At 42.0% G+C, this 19,448-nt stretch overlaps 1 protein-coding gene across 1 annotated transcript in view; it reads right to left on the reverse strand.

The window, feature by feature from the left end:
* The window catches only part of SYNE1 (spectrin repeat containing nuclear envelope protein 1), a 461,288-nt gene extending 454,285 nt beyond the window's left edge, over positions 1-7,003 (reverse strand). Inside the window, 1 exon segment of the mRNA XM_039220107.1 lies at positions 6,957-7,003. Within this exon segment, the coding sequence (XP_039076038.1) occupies positions 6,957-6,972 (16 nt within the window). The 5' untranslated portion in view covers positions 6,973-7,003.
* Between the last annotated feature and the right edge of the window lie 12,445 nt (positions 7,004-19,448).

The raw sequence follows: 19,448 nt of genomic DNA on the forward strand, positions 1-19,448 counted from the left end.
GTCTACAGTCATACTTAGCCACTTTCTGGGCTACCCACCAGCCTTCCAAAATGTAATACACCCAAAAAAAGCTCTTGAGTTTCCTCAACCCTGTTCCAAATAATCTTTTGTCTTATCTCATTTCAAAATGAAAGATGAGGGGGCCCACTTTCTTTCCTCTCTCTCATACACCACATTCAATCCATCAGAAAATTATTTCAGCTTTACTTTCACAATCTATCTATATTTTTACCACTTCTCTCCCCCCTCCACTGCTTAGTATCTAGTCCAAGCCATATTAATCTCTCTTGTGATTTACCCGAATTACCTCTTTCTTGGTCGCCCTGCTTCCACCACTGAAAATCAATATGATATTACATATTTATATTGTATTCACTCAACAAAAACTTATGAAGTATCCACATTATGAAATGTACTGCCTAGTCGATGTGTAGGGCACTGATGTGAATTTGACCCAATTTTTGCCTTCAATGTGTTTCTATTCTGAGTGGTTGGATTAGCCACATACATACAACATAACACAAAGCAATACTAGATAATTCCTATAATAGTGCTACAAAGTGCTAAAGGGTTTTAGACAGAATTTCTGATTATATCTGCAACAGAGCCTTCATGGAGGAGGCTGAATTTAAGTTGAGCCTTGAAGGTACATCAGGTTTTGGGAGCAGCCAAGAAAGCTCATTCCCAAAAGAACACAGAAGACTCAGGGCATCTTGAAAGCATTGCAAGTAGTGGCATAGATATCTAGGGGCTAGGTAGGTGAGCTAGAGGAGACAAAGTCTAGGCAGTTAAGATGTAGTTTGAATAAGGAAGGCAAGCCAAGAAGTTGGGACTTTAACAGGGAGGTCAAGAGGTCAAGGAAGGTTTTCATCATGGGAGCGACAAAATTAACTGGTATATTAAAAGGAATTAATTTGAAAGCAATGGGTAAGAATCCTTTATCTATTATTTGTAAGCCTCGATTGCTTTAGGTTTAGAAGCCTGCCATAATACTATGTCAATAGCAATAAAGTGTACCCACACTGCATATTTTAATATATCAACACATAATATAATTTTTGAATTGATGATTTACATTTGACTAGTTGACATAATTATAGCATTTGTTAACCTCTGTTAATTTTTTTTAAGTTTTTTTAAATTTATTTTTGAGCAAGAGAGAGAGAGAGAATCTCAAGCTGATAGCCTGGAGCCTGATTCAGAGCTCGAACTCATGAACCATGAGATTATGACCTGAGCCAAAATCAAGAGTCAGATGCTTAACCCACCCAGGCACCCCCCCACTTTTCTTTTAAATTAATTTATTTTTGAGAGAGAGAGGGAGAAAGAGAGAGGCAGAGAGAGAATTAAACCTCTGTTAATTTTGTTTTAGCAGTTTCCTTTTTCTATTTGAGAGCCAATATTTTTGCAGCCCTTTGAAGATCTTGAAGCCTCAGGTACCTTCTCATAACCCGTGATAGGTAAAAATGCTTTGCAAACAGAAATGCTTGGAGGACAGAGCATTATACGAATATATAATATATACACTTTATTGCATTTAAACGTAAAATGAACATGTAATATACCATTAAGAAGGATAAATATCTTTAAAGCATGAAAGTTTAAAAAAACAACACATGCATCTGAGAGCTCCACATAGGCTATGGTTCAGGCTGGATAAGTGTCCTTAAAATGACTTTATGATCAAAACCCAAGTTTGATTAAAAATAAAATTCAGATAAGAAAAATATTTTGAAGAGGGCAAATAAAGTGGAATTCAATTTAACTGGTTTCTTCCTTTGCTTTTACATTGTCTCTTGACTAATTTCACTTTCAGTTTGTCTATTTAGGGGCTGTGATTTATCCATTTATTCATTAAGGATTCATTTAACCATGATGTTTTGAAATAAAAATAAATGATCACTGTTTTGTGCTGAGTTTTGCTTAGTATTTAAATTTGACATACTAGCACACAACATTCATGGTAGGGAGAACGAGATTAAATCAAAAAGAGAATTTCATCCTAAATACAATAAATGGATCTTTGACAATATAAGAAGAGTCATGGTAATAAAATTTAGAGGTTAATCTCTCAAGGTACTGCAAAAAAAAATCAGAATCGTCATAAATGACAAACCTTTCCTTCTCTGATGCTTATGTAATGTTACACTAAAGGAAATTATGTCATTATTTATTTACTAATGTTGATTCTACTTTTCAGTTAATATTTTGTTAGTCTGAGGTTTTATTTTACAGTATAATAGATGTAAAGAAAATGTCATATTTAACCAAAAAAAGAGTTTAACCATAAAAGCCATTTTAGAGGGAGGCATGATTATGCTTTGCTGAACGGTTAGCAAATTTCATAGATATGTCTCCAAGAATACATACTATCCCTTTTCTCATTTCTTTTGCCTTGAATTTATTCACAGGTTTAAAAAGAAAACCTTGACCTTGCAATCAATAATCCTCCTTTTTTATCAAAGTGATCTCTATAGGACACCTTCGCAGGCACATTTTGAATCTTCTCTGGCATTCACCACTTACTTTATAAGTTTACATTGATGCCACCCTGGCTTACAGCAACAAACACTGATATGTCACCTTAAAATTCCTTAAACTTTGATAATCTTCAAATGAAAAAATGTATTTGATAAAAGCCATTCAACAAATCTTTTAAGCAAATATTATGTAGCAACATGGTGAAATTTACAAAGATACTGTCATTATCTTAGAGAAATTTACAATCTTAAGAGTTCAGACCTGTACTTTTTTTGATGTGACTAAAAACTAAAATGACTCCATAGCCACCTTTGAAATGGATCCCGTTGGCCATTAAAGAGCAGAAAAGATACACACTATGTGCCTTTAAAATGTTAATATTCTTGTATCATACTATTGTCTTGTATCTGCTTTTAAGGTTATACTTAAACTGATGGAAGTTACAGAAACATTCATTATTCTCAGGAGCAAATGAAAGTCTGCATTGCAGTCCGTCTGCTCATCCATAATTCAGGATCCCAACCGAAAACATTATGCTCAAACAAGCACAAATATTGGCAAAGGTGAAATATTGAACTACTACAGTAGCAGCTAATTTATGTAGCAATCTGTGTATGTGCTTCAATTTCCTAGCACTAGAAATAAAAATTAAAAGCAGAAAAACTGTCAACAGTTATGGTTATAAACTAAATAAGCAAGAGAGCAAAGCCAAGTTGCCCTTATTCAAAGCTACATGATTTTTATTAGTTATACACAGATCTGATATGACAATAAAACTCAAGAGGGGGAAAAATAACACAGTTACTTGGATCATCTAAGAAAAGAACAATGGATCCTAGAAAAATGTCCTCGTGGGTTTGAACTTTGAAAAGAGCAACTCTGGGGCACCTGGGTGGCTTAGTCGGTTAAGCGTCCGACTTTCGCTTAGGTCATGATCTCACGGTTCATGGGTTCGAGCCCCGCGTCAGGCTCTGTGCTGACTGCCAGCTCGGAGCCTGGAGCCTGTTTCAGAGTCTGTGACTCCCTCTCTCTCCCACCCTCCCCTACTCATGCTGTCTCTCTCCTAGAAATAAATAAAACATTTAAAATAAAATAAAAAAAAAAAAAAAGAGCAACTCTGGTTCTATTTAAGTTAACGGATTTCTTTCTCCTCAAATATATTCTCTCATTTGTCTTCATCGCCCGGGCAATAATGCTAGCCCTCCATTAATTAGCACCTTGGTCACTGGTTTGGAGGATCCAGCAGGTAACAACAGACACTAACTACCCTTGACAGAAAATAGATCTCCTCTGTCTGGGGAGGCTGACTTGTTTGGGCTCCGAGCCCCTGCATGACGCACAATGAGAACTGAAATGCAGCAAAGACACAAAACTTGCCAGCTGAATCAGCACAAGTAAGCCAGCAGATCAATATGCTAACAGATACATCCACGCGATCACCTTCTGTTAAATTCTGTTAGGTCCACTGCCTCTTGTGGTAGTGCAGACCTTTCATTTTGTTGCTATTAGTAGTGTGTGTGTGTGTGTGTGTGTGTGTGTGTGTGTGTGTAATTGATGCTAAAAACTAATGATAAATATCTAGTGCTCGGGAATTTTGTCTTCTATCGAATAGTAGAAGGCTTATCGTTCCAAATTTGTCAGATACCCTTACGCCATGTTATAACTCTTCTTTTTACTAAAAAGGAAAAAGTAATTAATACAGTGAGTATAGTCACTTTATTATGTAATAAAATTACTAGTTTTAAAAAATTTTTTGTTTATTTATTTTTGAGAGAGAGAGACAGAGTGTGAGCGGGGGAGGGGCAGAGAGAGAGGGAGACACAGAATCTGAAGCAGGCTCCAGGCTAAGAGCTGTCAGCACAGAGCCCAATGCAGGGCTCAAACTCACAAGCTGTGAGGATCATGACCTGAGCTGAAGTCAGACGCTTAACTGACTGAGCCATCCAGGCATCCCTAAAACAACTAGTTTTCTACAGCACAGAACCTATAAAACTATTAATATTCCTCCTCAAATCTGCATGACTAGAAAAATTTGCAACGAATTATCAAGCCTATGTCTCTTCATCCAATTTTCTTCCACGACTATTTGAACTGCTCACCAGATGACAGTACTTAGAGTTTTTAAAGCACCTACTGTCATCACTCACTGAGATTGGAACAATCTAGAGCGCGAGCAGTCCGCAATTTACAAGGGGTCCTGAAATGCACAGATGTTAAAATGGGACACGCACTGGGAGAAGCCTGGTGTAGGATGGGAGTGAGGGGCTCCAGTCCTTCCCCTACTCCACACACTTCTCAGGAAAAATCACTTATCTCTACACGATAGGAAATAATTAAATAAAAGACTGAGGAACAGCATAGCACTCTCCCCTCCCCTCTTAACCTAACCACCACCTTACTAAAAAGATTTCATTCAAACCAAAAAAAGAATAGAGTAAACACTTTGTAGAGTCATAATCTGATTCTGATTTAATCTTTTTCAAATTTACCCTGTACAATTTTCCTTTATGTGTGTGTATGTGTACATATATATATACATACACAGTGTATGTACACACACAGTGTATATATACACAGTGTGTGTATATATATATATATATATATATATATATATATATATACACACAATTTTCCTTTATGTGTGTATATATATACACACACATATGTGTGTGTTTGTGTGATCTGGGGGATTTTCATATTTAATAAACTCAGAGGAAAATCTGCTTTATTACCTAATTATCTTCCCTACACTTTTGTAAGGCACCTGCAGTTTCCTTTCCATCTTTTTGTAAATGAAGTCACCGAGGCACAAAATGGCTCAGGAATTTGTGCCCAGGAAATAGCAAAGACAGACACAGACAGAAAAATGGAACTCCAAGTTCAGTATTCCATCTACCCAAATAAAGATGCACCACTTAAACTGGAGATCCTTGGCATTGTGTGCACACCTCAGGGTTGGTTTTTCCGGTTTTTGTTTTGGCCTATGGAGGAGGTCTAAGCCCACGTGTTCCGCGAGAGTCTGTTCTTTTATCTAACCAGCTCTTTCTGGTGTGACAATGAGATCTTCCAACAATAAATGTGGAACAAGTGTCACTGACACTGAAGCATTAAAAATCAGCCCAGGACGGGGCGTCTGGGTGGCTTAGTCCGTTGAGCGTCCGACTTTCGCTTAGGTCATGATCTCGCCGTTAGTGGGTTCGAGCCCCGCGTCGGGCTCTGTGCTGACAGCCAGCTCAGAGCCTGGAGCCTGTTTCAGAGTCTGTGACTCCCTCTCTCTCCCACCCTCCCCTGCTCATGCTGTCTCTCTCTCTCCTAGAAATAAATAAAACATTAAAAAATTTAAAAAAAAATCAAACCAGGATGATAGACGGGGGGCAGCCTCGTGACAGTGGGAACATCAGTGACATTGGTGGTCTCTGGATACACATGGAGAAACTCACAGGTCCACCCAGCTCCTGCCTTTCTATAGCTGACAGTATGCCCTGGGCCACAGATATCCAGAGTTTCATCTGCATTTGAAAGTCAAATTACTGCTATGCACATCGAATACATTATAAGTGGAGAAAGCGGGACTGTGAGAGATTAACATGATGGCCGTGGTGGAAAACCGCAGCGACCGCTTGCTAGAGATACTAGAAAAACAAACGGCCAACCTATAACATTACGTTAAGCTCTCTTGACAAAGACCAGGAAAAAAGCTTATAATATTTGAATATTTTTATATCCATTTGAAGTTGGGGAAAGGTAGCATTAGGACTGTGACAAGGAAGCAGCATTTTCATATTCCTCTAGATGATTATTTTTATGGTTTACAGAATATGCATGTTTCAATGCATGTTTAATTCACTACTGTGAATTAATCTATAAGCTGCCATAACATTTCACTGCTAATTGTCTTCTAAAAAACAGTTTGCTATTAGAGACAGAGCAGAGGTGAGGAATGTGGTTCTAGTCGCACGCAGCCACAAGCCATTAATCCCCTCACGTCATTAATCCTCTGCACCTCTTTGCCTTATTTTGCTTAAAGACTTTCTAGATCTCTCAGGGCCTCCTAGTTGGGATAAGTAAACTATTAGTTGACTTATTTGACCATAGCGTACAATTTTTTGTCACCATCATCATGATAACCTTGTGCACTGTCATGGTGCTGTACTGTCATTGGTGATTGAAGGGCAGTTTGACAATAACTGAATTCCCAACCGGACACTGAATAACCATTAAGATCACATTACTGCAGACATAAAACCAAACAAACAGCTTTGTCTTTGTCTTTTTTCTAATGAAAAAGATAGCATCTTCAAACAGCATGGACTAGTCTCAAAACGCCAGCATGAGAGACGTCATTTTGTGATCCCTTGCTGTAGTTTCATAACATTGAACAAAAGTGCAAGCAAACTGCAAAGATCCTGAGTTGAGCGGGTATTGAAAGCGTACTTAAAAAATACAAAACGAACCCTGACATTTCTGTCCCTTACCTTGCAACCTTTGCATCACATTGGCGATGTCCCGGGGAGACCGTGAGGCCGTCCTGGAGGCAGCCATGATGCCTCCTGCAGCAGGAAACCAACAGCAGACACTCCCGTCCCAGGGCACCGTAGCACCACACCACTCACAAAAACATACTGGAGGGTTCTGGATCAATTCGGTATTAAATGAATCCCAGGCACTTGCAGCAGCTAGCAAGGAGATAGCACTTCCAAAGACCGAACCACTTCTTTTCTTTCTTTTCTTTTAAGACTATGCTCTTAAATGAACTCAGGAATCTGAAAAACAAATAGAAAAGGTACATATTAAAAAAAAAAAAAAACTACATAGGTCATCCTCGTGCTAAAAAGATAACTATTTTTATCCAGTTCGAATAGATGATTCATCACCAAGTGAAATGTTTATAAAGCACGAGGCAAATGCTAGGAATTCTTATATTTGACAAAATAAATACATACACAAGGTATATATATTAAAGTTGGTTGCTAAAAAAGAAATATTCATGTATTCCATGTTTTCTTTTGAAAACATAACCTTTCTCCATTGATCTATGAAAGTGAAGGTACTATGAAGTCCAACACAGAGTTCTACATCTCAATATTTCCAAGTTCCCTTATCTATGCTATTTCAGCCTGCTTTGTATATATATTTTGCTGTTTCATTTGTACAATTTCCAGGAATGAGATTAAACCTGAGCTGCTAGATGAGCAATGAGTAATGTAGAGAATTGTTGAATCACTGGATTTTATACCTGAAACCCATATAACACTATGTGTTAACTATACTGGGATTAAAATTTTAAAATAAAAACTTAAATCTTAGCTTCTAGTAACTATTTGATGGGTTAAACAGCATGAACGAAAAAAGTATTTCATTCTAAAAATGTGAGTTTCAAATATTCTGTTTTTAGAAGGCAAAATGGATTTCATTTAACTTTCTTTCTTCCCATACAGAAAGACTCTAAAATAGGCTGTAAGGCTAGGGTTAGGGCTGGCCTGAGCAGAAAGGCCATTTTCTTTCTAACCCCATCCTGAATTCTTGGCTTTGGTCAAGTTTAATTCATCATCCTGGCCTGGGCAGGGAGAAAAAAGATAAGAGAGTAGTTGATGAAACCTTGACATTGAGACATTTACTTTGAAGAAGGATTTCCTAACCCTGGGTTAGGTGAAGAGAAGGTATTGCCATAGTTAGGAGAGGAAGGTGAACATGCACCCAGAGACAGAAACTTAACCAAGGGGCTACACACTAAGGACGCCCACCTGAGATGACACTTGATTACAATTCACATCGCACCTGTGCATTATGAAGAGGAAGGTGAAGAGGAAAACTGAGATGAGGGGCAGGGGAGGATGGTAGAGGCAAACCTGTAAAGAAAACACACAGTCATGTGGGATGAGCCACGTGCTAGAAGGAAAAAACGAAACCAAGAGGAATCAATGAGTGCTATCAAAATCTGTATTATAATCTGAATGTATGGTCAAACAAACAGTATTATTCATGAGAGAGCGGCTATGTAATAGAGTATATTATCATTACAATTGATTTTAAAATGGCATTTTTAATATTGGTATACATTGGTATCTGGTTAGAATGCATGCATGCAAAGTGGATAATATCTTTTTTAGTATACTCTTTCAAAAAGGATGCAAAACATTGCATATTGCTGCTGCCTTGTGGAAAAAACATCAAAAATGTATCTTGGAGCAAGGAGAGTGTACAGATCACTTAACAAGTTAGGGTGAGGTGATGCAGTGAAATAGCATTAACTGGTAAGAAGGCAGAGACAGACTTCTCTTGGCTACTTGAAAGGATATGCCAATGCTTGGCAGCTCCTGGCCTAGAGAGGTACCTGTCAGTGGGTGGCTTTCCAAAGAATCCTCAGAAGAGAAGTACTTATTTATGGCTGGCCCGTCATGCATCAAGGCCTTTAGGCTTGCTCGAATTATGTGCCCATTAGCAGACTTCATCTCCCGGGGGAAAATATTCCACTTGCCCACATGCAAAAGCTACCATAATTTGAAAACTAATAAGCAGTGGGTCCTCTAAACTGTTAGAAAGTTAAGTTCTCCAAATGTAAGAATATAACTTTCTGAGCTCTAGCTAGCTAGCTAACTACATATAGACTAAGTAGAGAAAAAGGAAGAAATTCATTTTAATTCAGTTATCCCAAGCCAGACCCTGATCAGCACTGGGATTCAGAGAAGTCATGGCTCCCACCATCAATCAAGAATTACAGAATTAAAAAGGATTTCGGTAAGTCACTGCATTACGGATCACCATGTTTCTACATCACCATGGTTCACATTTATGTTACATAATAGATTAATTTCCAACTCTCTATGTCCCTCTCTCTCTTATATATATATATCATATATATATATGATATATATGATACATATGTATGTATACATATATATCAAGCATTTGATATATATATCATATATATCAAGCATTTGATATATATATCATATATATATATTTATCTTTTGATGTCCATCTGAAACTCAGAATTTCTCTGTTTATGTCCAAGTTCCAGTTTTCAGTCCTACTTCTATATATAACAAACCCATTCTGAGTGTCAGAGCTCAATGCCGAGGGTAACAAGATGAATATGACATAGATTCTATTTTTTGAGGAGCTTAGAACATAGTGGGAGATACAACATAGAAAAAAAACAAACACTATAACAATACCACGGGCAAGTGCAAATACAGAGATAGAAAACACAAAGGATGGGCACTAAGCCAATCAGAAGGTTCTGGAAAAGTGTCCTGGGAGGGAGCTCACCCCTGAACTGAATCTTGGTAAATGAGCTAGTCAGGAGAAAAATATGAAAGACACACGCCAGGCAGAGCGAATACCTTGAACAAAGCCATGGACGCAAGAAACAGCAGGATTCTGTGTGAGAGTACCAAGAGTCAGATCGTGAAGGACCCTCCCAGGTGACAGTCTGGAGCTTAGGCTGGAGAAGGAGGTAGCACCAGATGGCTGAGGGCCCTGTGTGCTATGTTCAGAAGCCTCGTCCTGATTCTCTGGGAGGCTAGAGGAACCCACTGAGGGATTTTAAGCTAGAAGTGACCAAGTATAGTTGAGATTACTCTAGGTACCGTTTTTAAGGGCATATTTGAAGGAGACAAGACTGAAAGATCCAGAAAGATCACTTTGGAAAGTATCTCAGGAGTCGAGATAGGAGGTAATGACAGACTGAAATAGGACAGTGAGTAGAAGGTAAAATCTGAAAAATCGTTAAGAGGCACAATGTGTAGCACTTGATGATTGGTCAGGGAGGGGAGACAGGAAATGCACGGTGGGTTGCCGAAGTGCCTCAGATGACTCACAGGATTCTGCCTCAAGATGTCGTGGGTCCTGGTACCATCAACTGAGCACAGCAGCCAGAGGCACCATGCAGACTTTACTTCCTCCAATACTCTTCACCTCATGCACTCATATGCTTGCTGAACAACTTCGCCCCTATGTGGGGCGCTGTTAGCTTAGCAGAGCCCAAGGATCGAGAACTATCTGGCCCAAGACCCACACTCTGCTTGAAGCCATCCCTACACACTCAACACTAATAATCCATGTTATTATAAGTATAATTTGACTTTTATTCACCACCATTGTTACCCTCACACTCTAAGTAGACTATGAACATTCTGCAAGCGTAGAGTCTATAACTGTTCTTGTTCTGACAGCCCACCATCGATACTAAGTACATCCCTGAGAACACCCCAGACCCTCAACTTACATTTTTGTTTTGCAGAAAACCCCTCCCTCCTCACTACAAAAGAAGTGAATGCAATATCCTTCCTTTTTCAGACATAAAATATTTTGCTTTCATCACATATATATACACATTTCCTCCTTTGTGAAATTCTGATATTCTTGCTTTTTACAGATACTCTCACTCAAGAGAACATATAAGAAATTTCAAACTAATAAAACAAATAAAATAAAAAGGAAAGGAAATGGGGGGGGTCAGAAGATAGGAGTTCTAGGCTTAGCTTCGTTCCAACTAGCTGCTGGTTCTGTGTATGAAAGTCCCCACAGGGAGGGTGTTACCAGGACATGCACACCCTATGGCCTAAGAAAGATCTGGAGCAGAGCCTTAATTCCATCCAGGTGACCTGAAGAAAAGTAAACCTTTCTGAGCACTTGTTTCTTCACCTGTAAAATAAAGTCATTTTATGCTAAATTAGGTTTCATGTTATCCTGCATAAATTAAATTTTAAAAGATCAATATGTAATATTCTTAGCAGATTGTTTGGCACATAGCAGACTTCCAACAAATAACTGGTTTCCATTGTCCTTCCCCTGGAACTCAGTTTCTCGCCTGCAATATGAGAAGTGGACCCAGAACGGACAGGTGCTCTCAAGCGTGCTCCCCAGGTCCAAAACCAAGGGCAGCACAAGTGACAGCTAAAATAACTGGCACAAGATCACGAAAGCTTGAAATGCACTCCTGGAACTGACCGATTACTTAGCAGTGTCCTGATTGTGGGCAGAGGAAGGCCAGCAGCATCAACCAGCTCACTATTCCCAGGACAATTAAGAGAGTTTTAATCGGTGCAGGATAGCGTGAGCCATGGGGAGACCAGTACTGGGGTGGAAAGAGCGAATCAGGTAGACATTGACGGGCTGTGTATGAATTAGCAGCCCCAGCACCCTCTCCAAATCCTTACAGAAGGAACTGAGATCCCTCTGCAGCTATGGACATCCACCACTCCTAGCAGAGAAATAAGAGCCCAGTACTTATTTCATACAGCAAAAGTACACTGAGAAACTACTTGTAAAGGACAATGGTACTGAGTAAATAGCAGTAAACAAGACAGATAAGCCCCTCTAAGAGCGTTCCTATCAGAGGGGGAGATGATATCAGTAATATGTCAACAAAGCAGGGGGAGAAATCCAGGGAATGGTTCGAGCAAACTGAATACCCGATCGATAACCATCTGCTGCAATTATTGTGCAGAAATGCAGGGGGAATTTACACAGTCTGCTATTTGGGATTCGTGTATTTGAACCGCATATGCTTCGGAGCACCAGCACCTGTGAAAACAGCGCAGGAGTGAATCATCAAACCTCGACTTCTCCAGTCTCTAAGCAGAATGGACAACTCGCTCCTAAGGCAGTTTCTTGTTTGTGCTCCTAAAAAGAAATGTGTTAGGAAAAACAGTAGGAGGAACACATCTTAAAGCAATGCAACTACAATTTTAGGGATTAGGAGACGATAACAGAAAATTCCAAGCCCGGCAACGATGGGAGATGATGTGGTTCATTTCTAACTGAAAAAAGATGCGTCTGAGACCATAAAACACAAACAGATTCACAGCAGTGTGAAATATAAATGTTCCTAAAGTAGATATCTAAATATGCATAAGAATAGAACGCCTATTAAAAATCACTATTAAGCAAAAATTTTTAAAAGCTAATAAATACACTTCCACAAGTCCTTTGCTGGAATGAGTCACGTGTCTAATTTTAAATTTAATTACTGTTTTTCTCTATTCATCCTTCAGCAGTGGTACCAATGAACAAACACTAAGATAGCTACGCGGTAGGGAGAAAAGGGACGTGTGGAGTTAATATAAATATTACCACTAATGGATGTGTAGGGGCTATCAGTGAATTATTCACTACTATGAATTGTACAAGGTAACAAATAAGACTTGGTCCTTTTTCTAGAAGAACAAAAATGGAAACAAGTTAACCAAAAGACTAAGTAAGTACAGAGCTGATCAGCACAACAGATATGAAAGGACATGACTCAACTTTTTTGGGAAAGGTTGCAGTTATAAGTCCGGCCCAAAGATATCTGCTACCTTCCTCCCATACTTTGCTAGAGTATACATTGCACTTCTTGACAAACACTAGTTCTGGTTGGATTAGATCACAAGGAAGGGCGTATAACACATTTAAGAGGGGGAGAAATACGATTCCCCCTCACAGCGGAGTCTTAGGCCCTGCCTGACTGTCAAGGTCAGGCCACGGGGTGTGGCTGCAGTATCTAGAGCTGAGAAAATACTAACAACTTTGCCCAGTCATGGGCTTCCTACATCCTGTTCAATTTACACCTCCTGTCATTTCCAAGAAGCTGTGTGTGCTGCATACTTTTCACAGAGCAGATCCTGGTGAGTAACCCCCCACTTTAACACCAGCAAGTCTTATAAAATTCTGAATGGTCAACCACCTTTTCCCAACCCGTGTTCCCTTACAAGAAAGAATCCCAGTGACAAGAATTTGTATATGGGGACAATGAGAACAGAAGCAAACCAGTTTGTGAAAAATCATTAGCTAAGAAAGATAACAATGAGTCTATAATGCAATAGCTGAATATTTTCAAAGGCTAGCAATATTATCTGAGTCACTCTGAAGATGTGCCTTTATCTTCAGCATGAAACATATTAAATTAGCATTGATCTGGTACATTTTGTTCTAAATTTTCCACCCAGTAAGGAACAGACTCAAAAACACCAGAAAAAAAAAATAGCTATGTGTTTTATTACACTGTTCTGGCAATATCAGGAACTTTTTATCCATACTATTCATCTTTTTCATCATGGGGAACAGCAAGCCTCTTAAAAAAACAATCCTCAGGAATAATGTAAATCAGCACTTTATGCAGATGTGGGTCATATTAATAACTGTTGCTTAACTGAAAATTACTACATTTTCTCTTGCACAAGTCTGGCTTTTGTATACAAATTGCTTCCTTTAGTAAAGCGGATCTGAGACAAAAACACACTCAAGAAGAGAAAAATCATTCGTTTAGAACTTTCTTAACGTTCACAGAGGAAATCTCAGATACAGGCAGGTTTCCCACCCCAGGCCGTAAAGCCGAGAAACGAGCACTCCAGGATGCTAACTAACATCGGTGTCACAGCTGACGTTCCTCCCTCGGCTGGGCCTGAACTTGCAGCCTCCAAGCTCAGGCATCCCAGAGGCTCAGCACACCGCGGTCCCCAACGGGCTTCCTTTGCTCGGCGCCCGAGAGCTGCTTTATTCTGCACTACTTTCCTGCCCTTGGGCCATGCACCTGCCGCCCTGTGAACCACCATTTCACAGAACTCCTCCGGCAGCAACGCAAAATTTCTCAAACGTGTCTTTCCGGGGAGGAGGTGAAAGTTATCTTGCCCTCTAGCGTAGGCTGTGCCTGGAAGCAATTGCAAGGTGACAGTCTGAAGCCCGGCCTCTGCGCGGTCTGCAAGCCCTCGGCCGGGGCTGCCCACTTCCCCTCCCCCCGCCCTCCAACCCTTCCTAAAATAGTCGGGAGCGGAGGAAGGGAGGCTCCTAGAATTTGCCCAACGCCCGGCATCTCCCATCTGATAGTAGCCACAGTACCGACCATCACGACCAGAGGGTGGCCGCCTTTCGCTTCTGCATCACGGGAGCCCCCGAGAAGTGCCACAGCGGAAATGACAATCCGAGCGGGGGATATTAATAGGGACAGCTGCGTACGAGCTGCAGGGAGGACGCTCCCCACCTCCTTACCTCCTCGTCCCCGAGTGGCACACGCGTACGCGCCCCGCCGCCGCCCGCTCCCGCCCCCCAAGCGCGCACGTCCCCGGCGTGCCAAGTACAAACTTGCTTACAATTTTCTCTGCAATGTGTTCAGCTTGCACCCACATTGCGCGCGCGCTCGCTCCCCTGCCCTCCATCTCTCTTCCTCTTCCCTTTTACCTTCGCTCGGCCGGGCTCGTCCAGGTTCCCGGCAGCGAGGCGAGCGCACGCCCGGCTGCGGGCTCCGGGAGCCCGGGCGCGGCCGCAGGGCTGCGGGGAGCCGGGCCGCCCCGGGGACGGAGTCCAGACACGCGCCGGCCGGCCCCCCGCCCGCCGCAGACCCGCAGCCGCGCTCCCCCCGGGCCGCTCTCGCACGCTCGCTCGCCCCTGCGCCCAGCTGCTCGGCGGCTCAGCCCTCCCTCTGCAATCGGGTCCTCCCCTCGGATGCACCCTGGGGTTTTAGGCCTCACCCCTCCTCGCCCCCCCCCCGGCCCCCTGCACCAGGGCTCCTTTCTGAGGGGAAGGTCGACCAGAGATGGGGGGGGCGGAGTTCAGCGCCCCTGGCGGGGTGCCTGCACTACCCCTGGCCGCCACACCCCTTCCCGCGCCCCGAGCCCCGCGCCCCTGGAAGAGCTGGTCCCTGGAGGCTCTCACGCAGGCTTCCCTTACCTCCTGGAGATGCACGGCCTCCGGCGTTCCTCCGCAGCTGCAGACCCGACTGGGACCCACCCTCTCGGCGACTCTTTCCGCGGGGTCCACCTCCCGGGGGAGAGGAGAGGAAGGAATGGCCGAGAGCTCCCTCCGAGAAGGAGACGCGCTGCCCTGGCCGCTAACTTTTGCCTGGGGCTCCCACTGCCCGGTTGACCTTCCTAAGCAGAGCCTATCTTGAAAGGCTGGGGAGGTTCCCTGATGGTCCCAGGAAGGAAGTGATGCAGTTCAGTGAGGACATTCAGCAGGCTCCTTTTAAATCAACTTTCAAAAAGATCCTAACAGCTGACCTTTCTGGCTGTCAGATCAGTAGCAAATGATTTTAGGGAGACCGATCTGACTAGAGGCTTTTGTTGTGGTGGTTTATAAAGCTTGGACTTCCTAAGAAGGCACCTGGCATCTTAATTCTATTTATTCTTGGTTATTCCTTAAGATGATGCTTCAGTTTCTTCAGACCCACTGTATCCATTCTGCACGTTGAGGGGCCGTGTGTCTTTCATCACAAGTCCCTCTCACCGTGTAGCAGAGATCTGGTGTTGCCTAGTAGCGCTCAGGAGAATCTATTTTGTTGTGGTTTTATGGTCTCCAAGCAAAGTCAAACACAATCTCCCTCCACCAACAACGAAACCCAAGTCCAACAGGATTATGGCAACCAAACTAATGAAAACTATGTTGCAAGAATCTTAAAAATGATATTTATCCCTGGGGGGGGGGTGCCTGGGTGGCTCAGTCGGTTAAGTGTCTGACTTCAGCTCATGTCATGATCTCAAAGTTTGTGGGTTTTAGCCCCACTGGGCTCTGTGCCGACAGCTTGGGGCCTGGAGCCTGCTTCAGATTCTGCGTCTCCATCTCTCTCTGCCCCTTCTCTCTCTCTCTCTCTCCCTAAAAAATAAACATAAAAAATTTTAATAATAATAATCCCCCGAATTTTTAATCAGAACAAAACAGTTTCTATTCTCTAAATTTGCTAAATAGAGGGACCGTCATAAGAAGCTGATGAAGTTTCTGGTTGCTTCCTGCCTTTTCCTCACTTGCCACCGACACCCCATGATTTGACTGTGTATTTTCTGCAAATTCCTTCTTCCAGACCCCATCGAAACCACAAAATCTGAAAGGAATCTGGTAAACCCATCTGATGTGCTGTTTTCCCTTGTATTTACATTTTTTTAGAGACCAAGGAAAGCCTAAGGGTGGAATTTGTTACACCTGGAAGTTGGGACTGGAGAGGGCGCTGTTGGGGCGAATCACTCTCAAGGCATACCCTGCCTCTGCTGCAGGGTGCCTATCATCCCAGAACTTGTGGAGATAACCCATCTGGAGCCCAGTCATTCCAGACAACACATGGATAACCACACCTGTGTGGTCGCCAGACTTGGATCCAACTTCCAGATCTGCCATTCATGAGGAAAGAATCAGACCCACTTCTCAGTCTTTATTGAACCAATTCACCCTGAAGGCTTTTGAAGATGAGATAAGAAGGTATTTTACATACTCACTGCTCTGTGTGTCAAGTAATTGCTTCCTTTTTTAAAAAATTTTAATTATATTTAAATCCAAATTAGTTAACATATACAAGTTAGTTAACAAATATACTTAAATCCAAGTTAGTTAACCCTGTAATAAAGATTTAAGGAGTGGCATCACTTCCATATAACTCCCAGTGTTCATCTCAGCAAGTGAGATGCCCATCGCCCATTCAGCCCATCCCCCAACCCACCTCCCCTCCAGCAACCTTCAGTTTGTTCTCTTTTAAGAGTCTCTTGGGGTTTAAGTAGTTGCCTCTGTAGTTGACTTACTCAAGAAGTAAATTGTGAGACAAACGTTGTTCCCACCACCTGAAACTCCTTAATGAGACTGAGCCGCTGTCTTCCAGGCTCAAACAGTGGGAATCTGGGGCCGTCTGGCCAGCACTGGTTGCCTGATGAGCTGACCTTCCACTCTCAGCTCATCTTCCTCCTCCACACAAGAGCCAAGCACATTATAGACTTTCGGAAAAGGCTCATCTTTTTGGTACCTCCCCCCACCGCCCCGTAGAGGTTTGCTGTAGTCCCCATTATTCAACAACTCTTGCTTAACCACCTACCAGATGCCAAACGTTGTCCTAAGTACTGTGGCTACTTCCTGGTTCCTGCCTTCACGGAGCTTTACAACATGATCAAGAATGTAGACATTCATCAAAGAACCACACAAATAATTCTAAAACCCCAACCCTGAAGAAAAAGGCAAGTGTTGGGAGAGACTTCGGAGAATAATTTAATTAAGTAATTAAATTAATTTAGTTTAATAATCAGAAAGACTGCTAGGAAGCGATTGGCAGGAGGAGGGGTATTAACTCGGTGAAAAAGGGGTAGGGTGTGGTGTGCAAAAGCACGCCAGACAGACGAAAGAGCTCATGCAAAGGCTCCATGGAAGAAAAGTACTCTCGGTGCATTTGGAGAACTGACGAAGACTACAGAAGAGACAGCAAGGGAAGGGAAAGGAACGAGCTTTGGGAACAATGGGCCCCATGAGGTTCCAAAGGAGTGAAGGGCAGAAGGTCTAGCCCTGAAAGAGCAGCGTGTATTGATGAGTCTTTACATGAGGCCATTAAAGCGTTTCAGTAGGTGCTGCAACGTGACCAGATTCATGTTTTAAAATTTCCCCTCTGGCCGTACTATGAAAACAGACAGGATAGGTGTGGAGCCCAAATGGGCACAGGTAGATCAGTTAGAAAGCTGCTACAGGGATCCTTTAGGAAGATCACAGCATTCATTATTAGAGTAATGGTGGTGGATTTGAGGGGAATTTAATGGACAAAATATATGCGACATAAGGCCATGTGTGGCCAAAGGAAATCAGAATAGTACAGGGGTTAAAGTCTTGGGTTTGGGGGCAAGAATGGCCCAGGTTTGGATTCCAGCTCCATCCTTAGCTACCAATGCGACTTTTAGCTAGTAATTTAACCTTTCTCAAGTTCAGATTTTACAAACTCATAATAGGGATTATAACAGTCTATCTGATTCATAAGGCTATTGTGGAGACTAAATGAGCTGATACCTGGAAAGCTTTTCTCACTTCAGCACCTGGCATGCGGTCAGGAAATGCAATATAATTACATCATTATTATAGTTATAGTTATTGCTACTATTCTAGATGCTCCTGAGGTCAGCAAATAAAGGGAAAACAGTGTCTACTTCACTTGGCAACGGGCTGATTGGTTTAGGATACAAGTTCCTAAGAGCAGCAGAATATAATCACCGGACCATCACAGGCCAAGAAACAGCTGCCGGGGTAGCAATTTCCAGTTTCCTCTTCCACCAAGCCCAAGGCCTGTCCTCCTCATCTGTCTTCTTTTCATACTCTGTTTCTATCATTTCTCTTTTATGTAATTGCACTAATACTTTCCATAATCAAAATATGTTGTTTATTTGTCAAAACGGTCTTATTTGTCAAAACGGTTTATTTGTCAGCCAAGGGTCTTACAAGAACTACGTCTTCATGGCATGAGAACATACTCAACTCAGAACTGGATTTTCCCTTCCACCTCCCTCCCTCTTCAAAGCACTTCTATGCCCGGAGCAGGGAAACTCTGAACAAAACAGCTCTCTTATTTTTTAAAGGTCAAGGGACTTGTAACAGTCAAGGTCTTGATGCAGTCCGTAATGGACTGGTTGGGTTTTAAGAGACCAGTGGCTCCTTACTAGGTAAGTTCTGCTTGCAGAGTTTGCTAACAAGGGATAAAGGACAGACCAGGGAGGAAGGGCTCACTTTAAAGCCTCAGAAAGATTTGGGGTTCAAAGTACTAAGTTCACCCAAATCCTCCAAAAATAGTTCTTTCCCAATTTGCAGAGCCTACTTTTTTACAATGAAAGCCCTCGCTTTCACATAAGAGACGTGGCAAGGCTTTGAATTCATCTCGTGTTATAAAGTTGCAGCCTGCAGCAACAGACCTCAGGTCTGAGTTTTGGTTGTATCAACAATGTGGCTACAAGAATAAGGGTCCTTTAGAAGCTTTATGGGTCTCTGGCCATGCCTTGACCCAAGGTTGTGAAGCTCTTGTGCTTGTCAATTTCTTTCTCTATGGTCCCAGTTATAGTCAAAAGTAGCTGACATACCCAATAGTCCACTTTTCTATTCCACACCAACAGCCAACTTGGGTTACTGAATTCTTGACTTCAATAGGCCCTTAACTTTAGGCATCAATATGTGTTACTTTAAGTCAATTAGCATGCTCTGTCTCCTTAGAATTCTATTTGACATTGGAAGGAGATCATCCCTGTATGCAAACCCAACCAGAT

This window comes from Hyaena hyaena, unplaced genomic scaffold (assembly GCF_003009895.1).
Source record: "Hyaena hyaena isolate Hyena2069 unplaced genomic scaffold, ASM300989v1 scaffold_860, whole genome shotgun sequence".
NCBI lineage: Eukaryota > Metazoa > Chordata > Mammalia > Carnivora > Hyaenidae > Hyaena > Hyaena hyaena.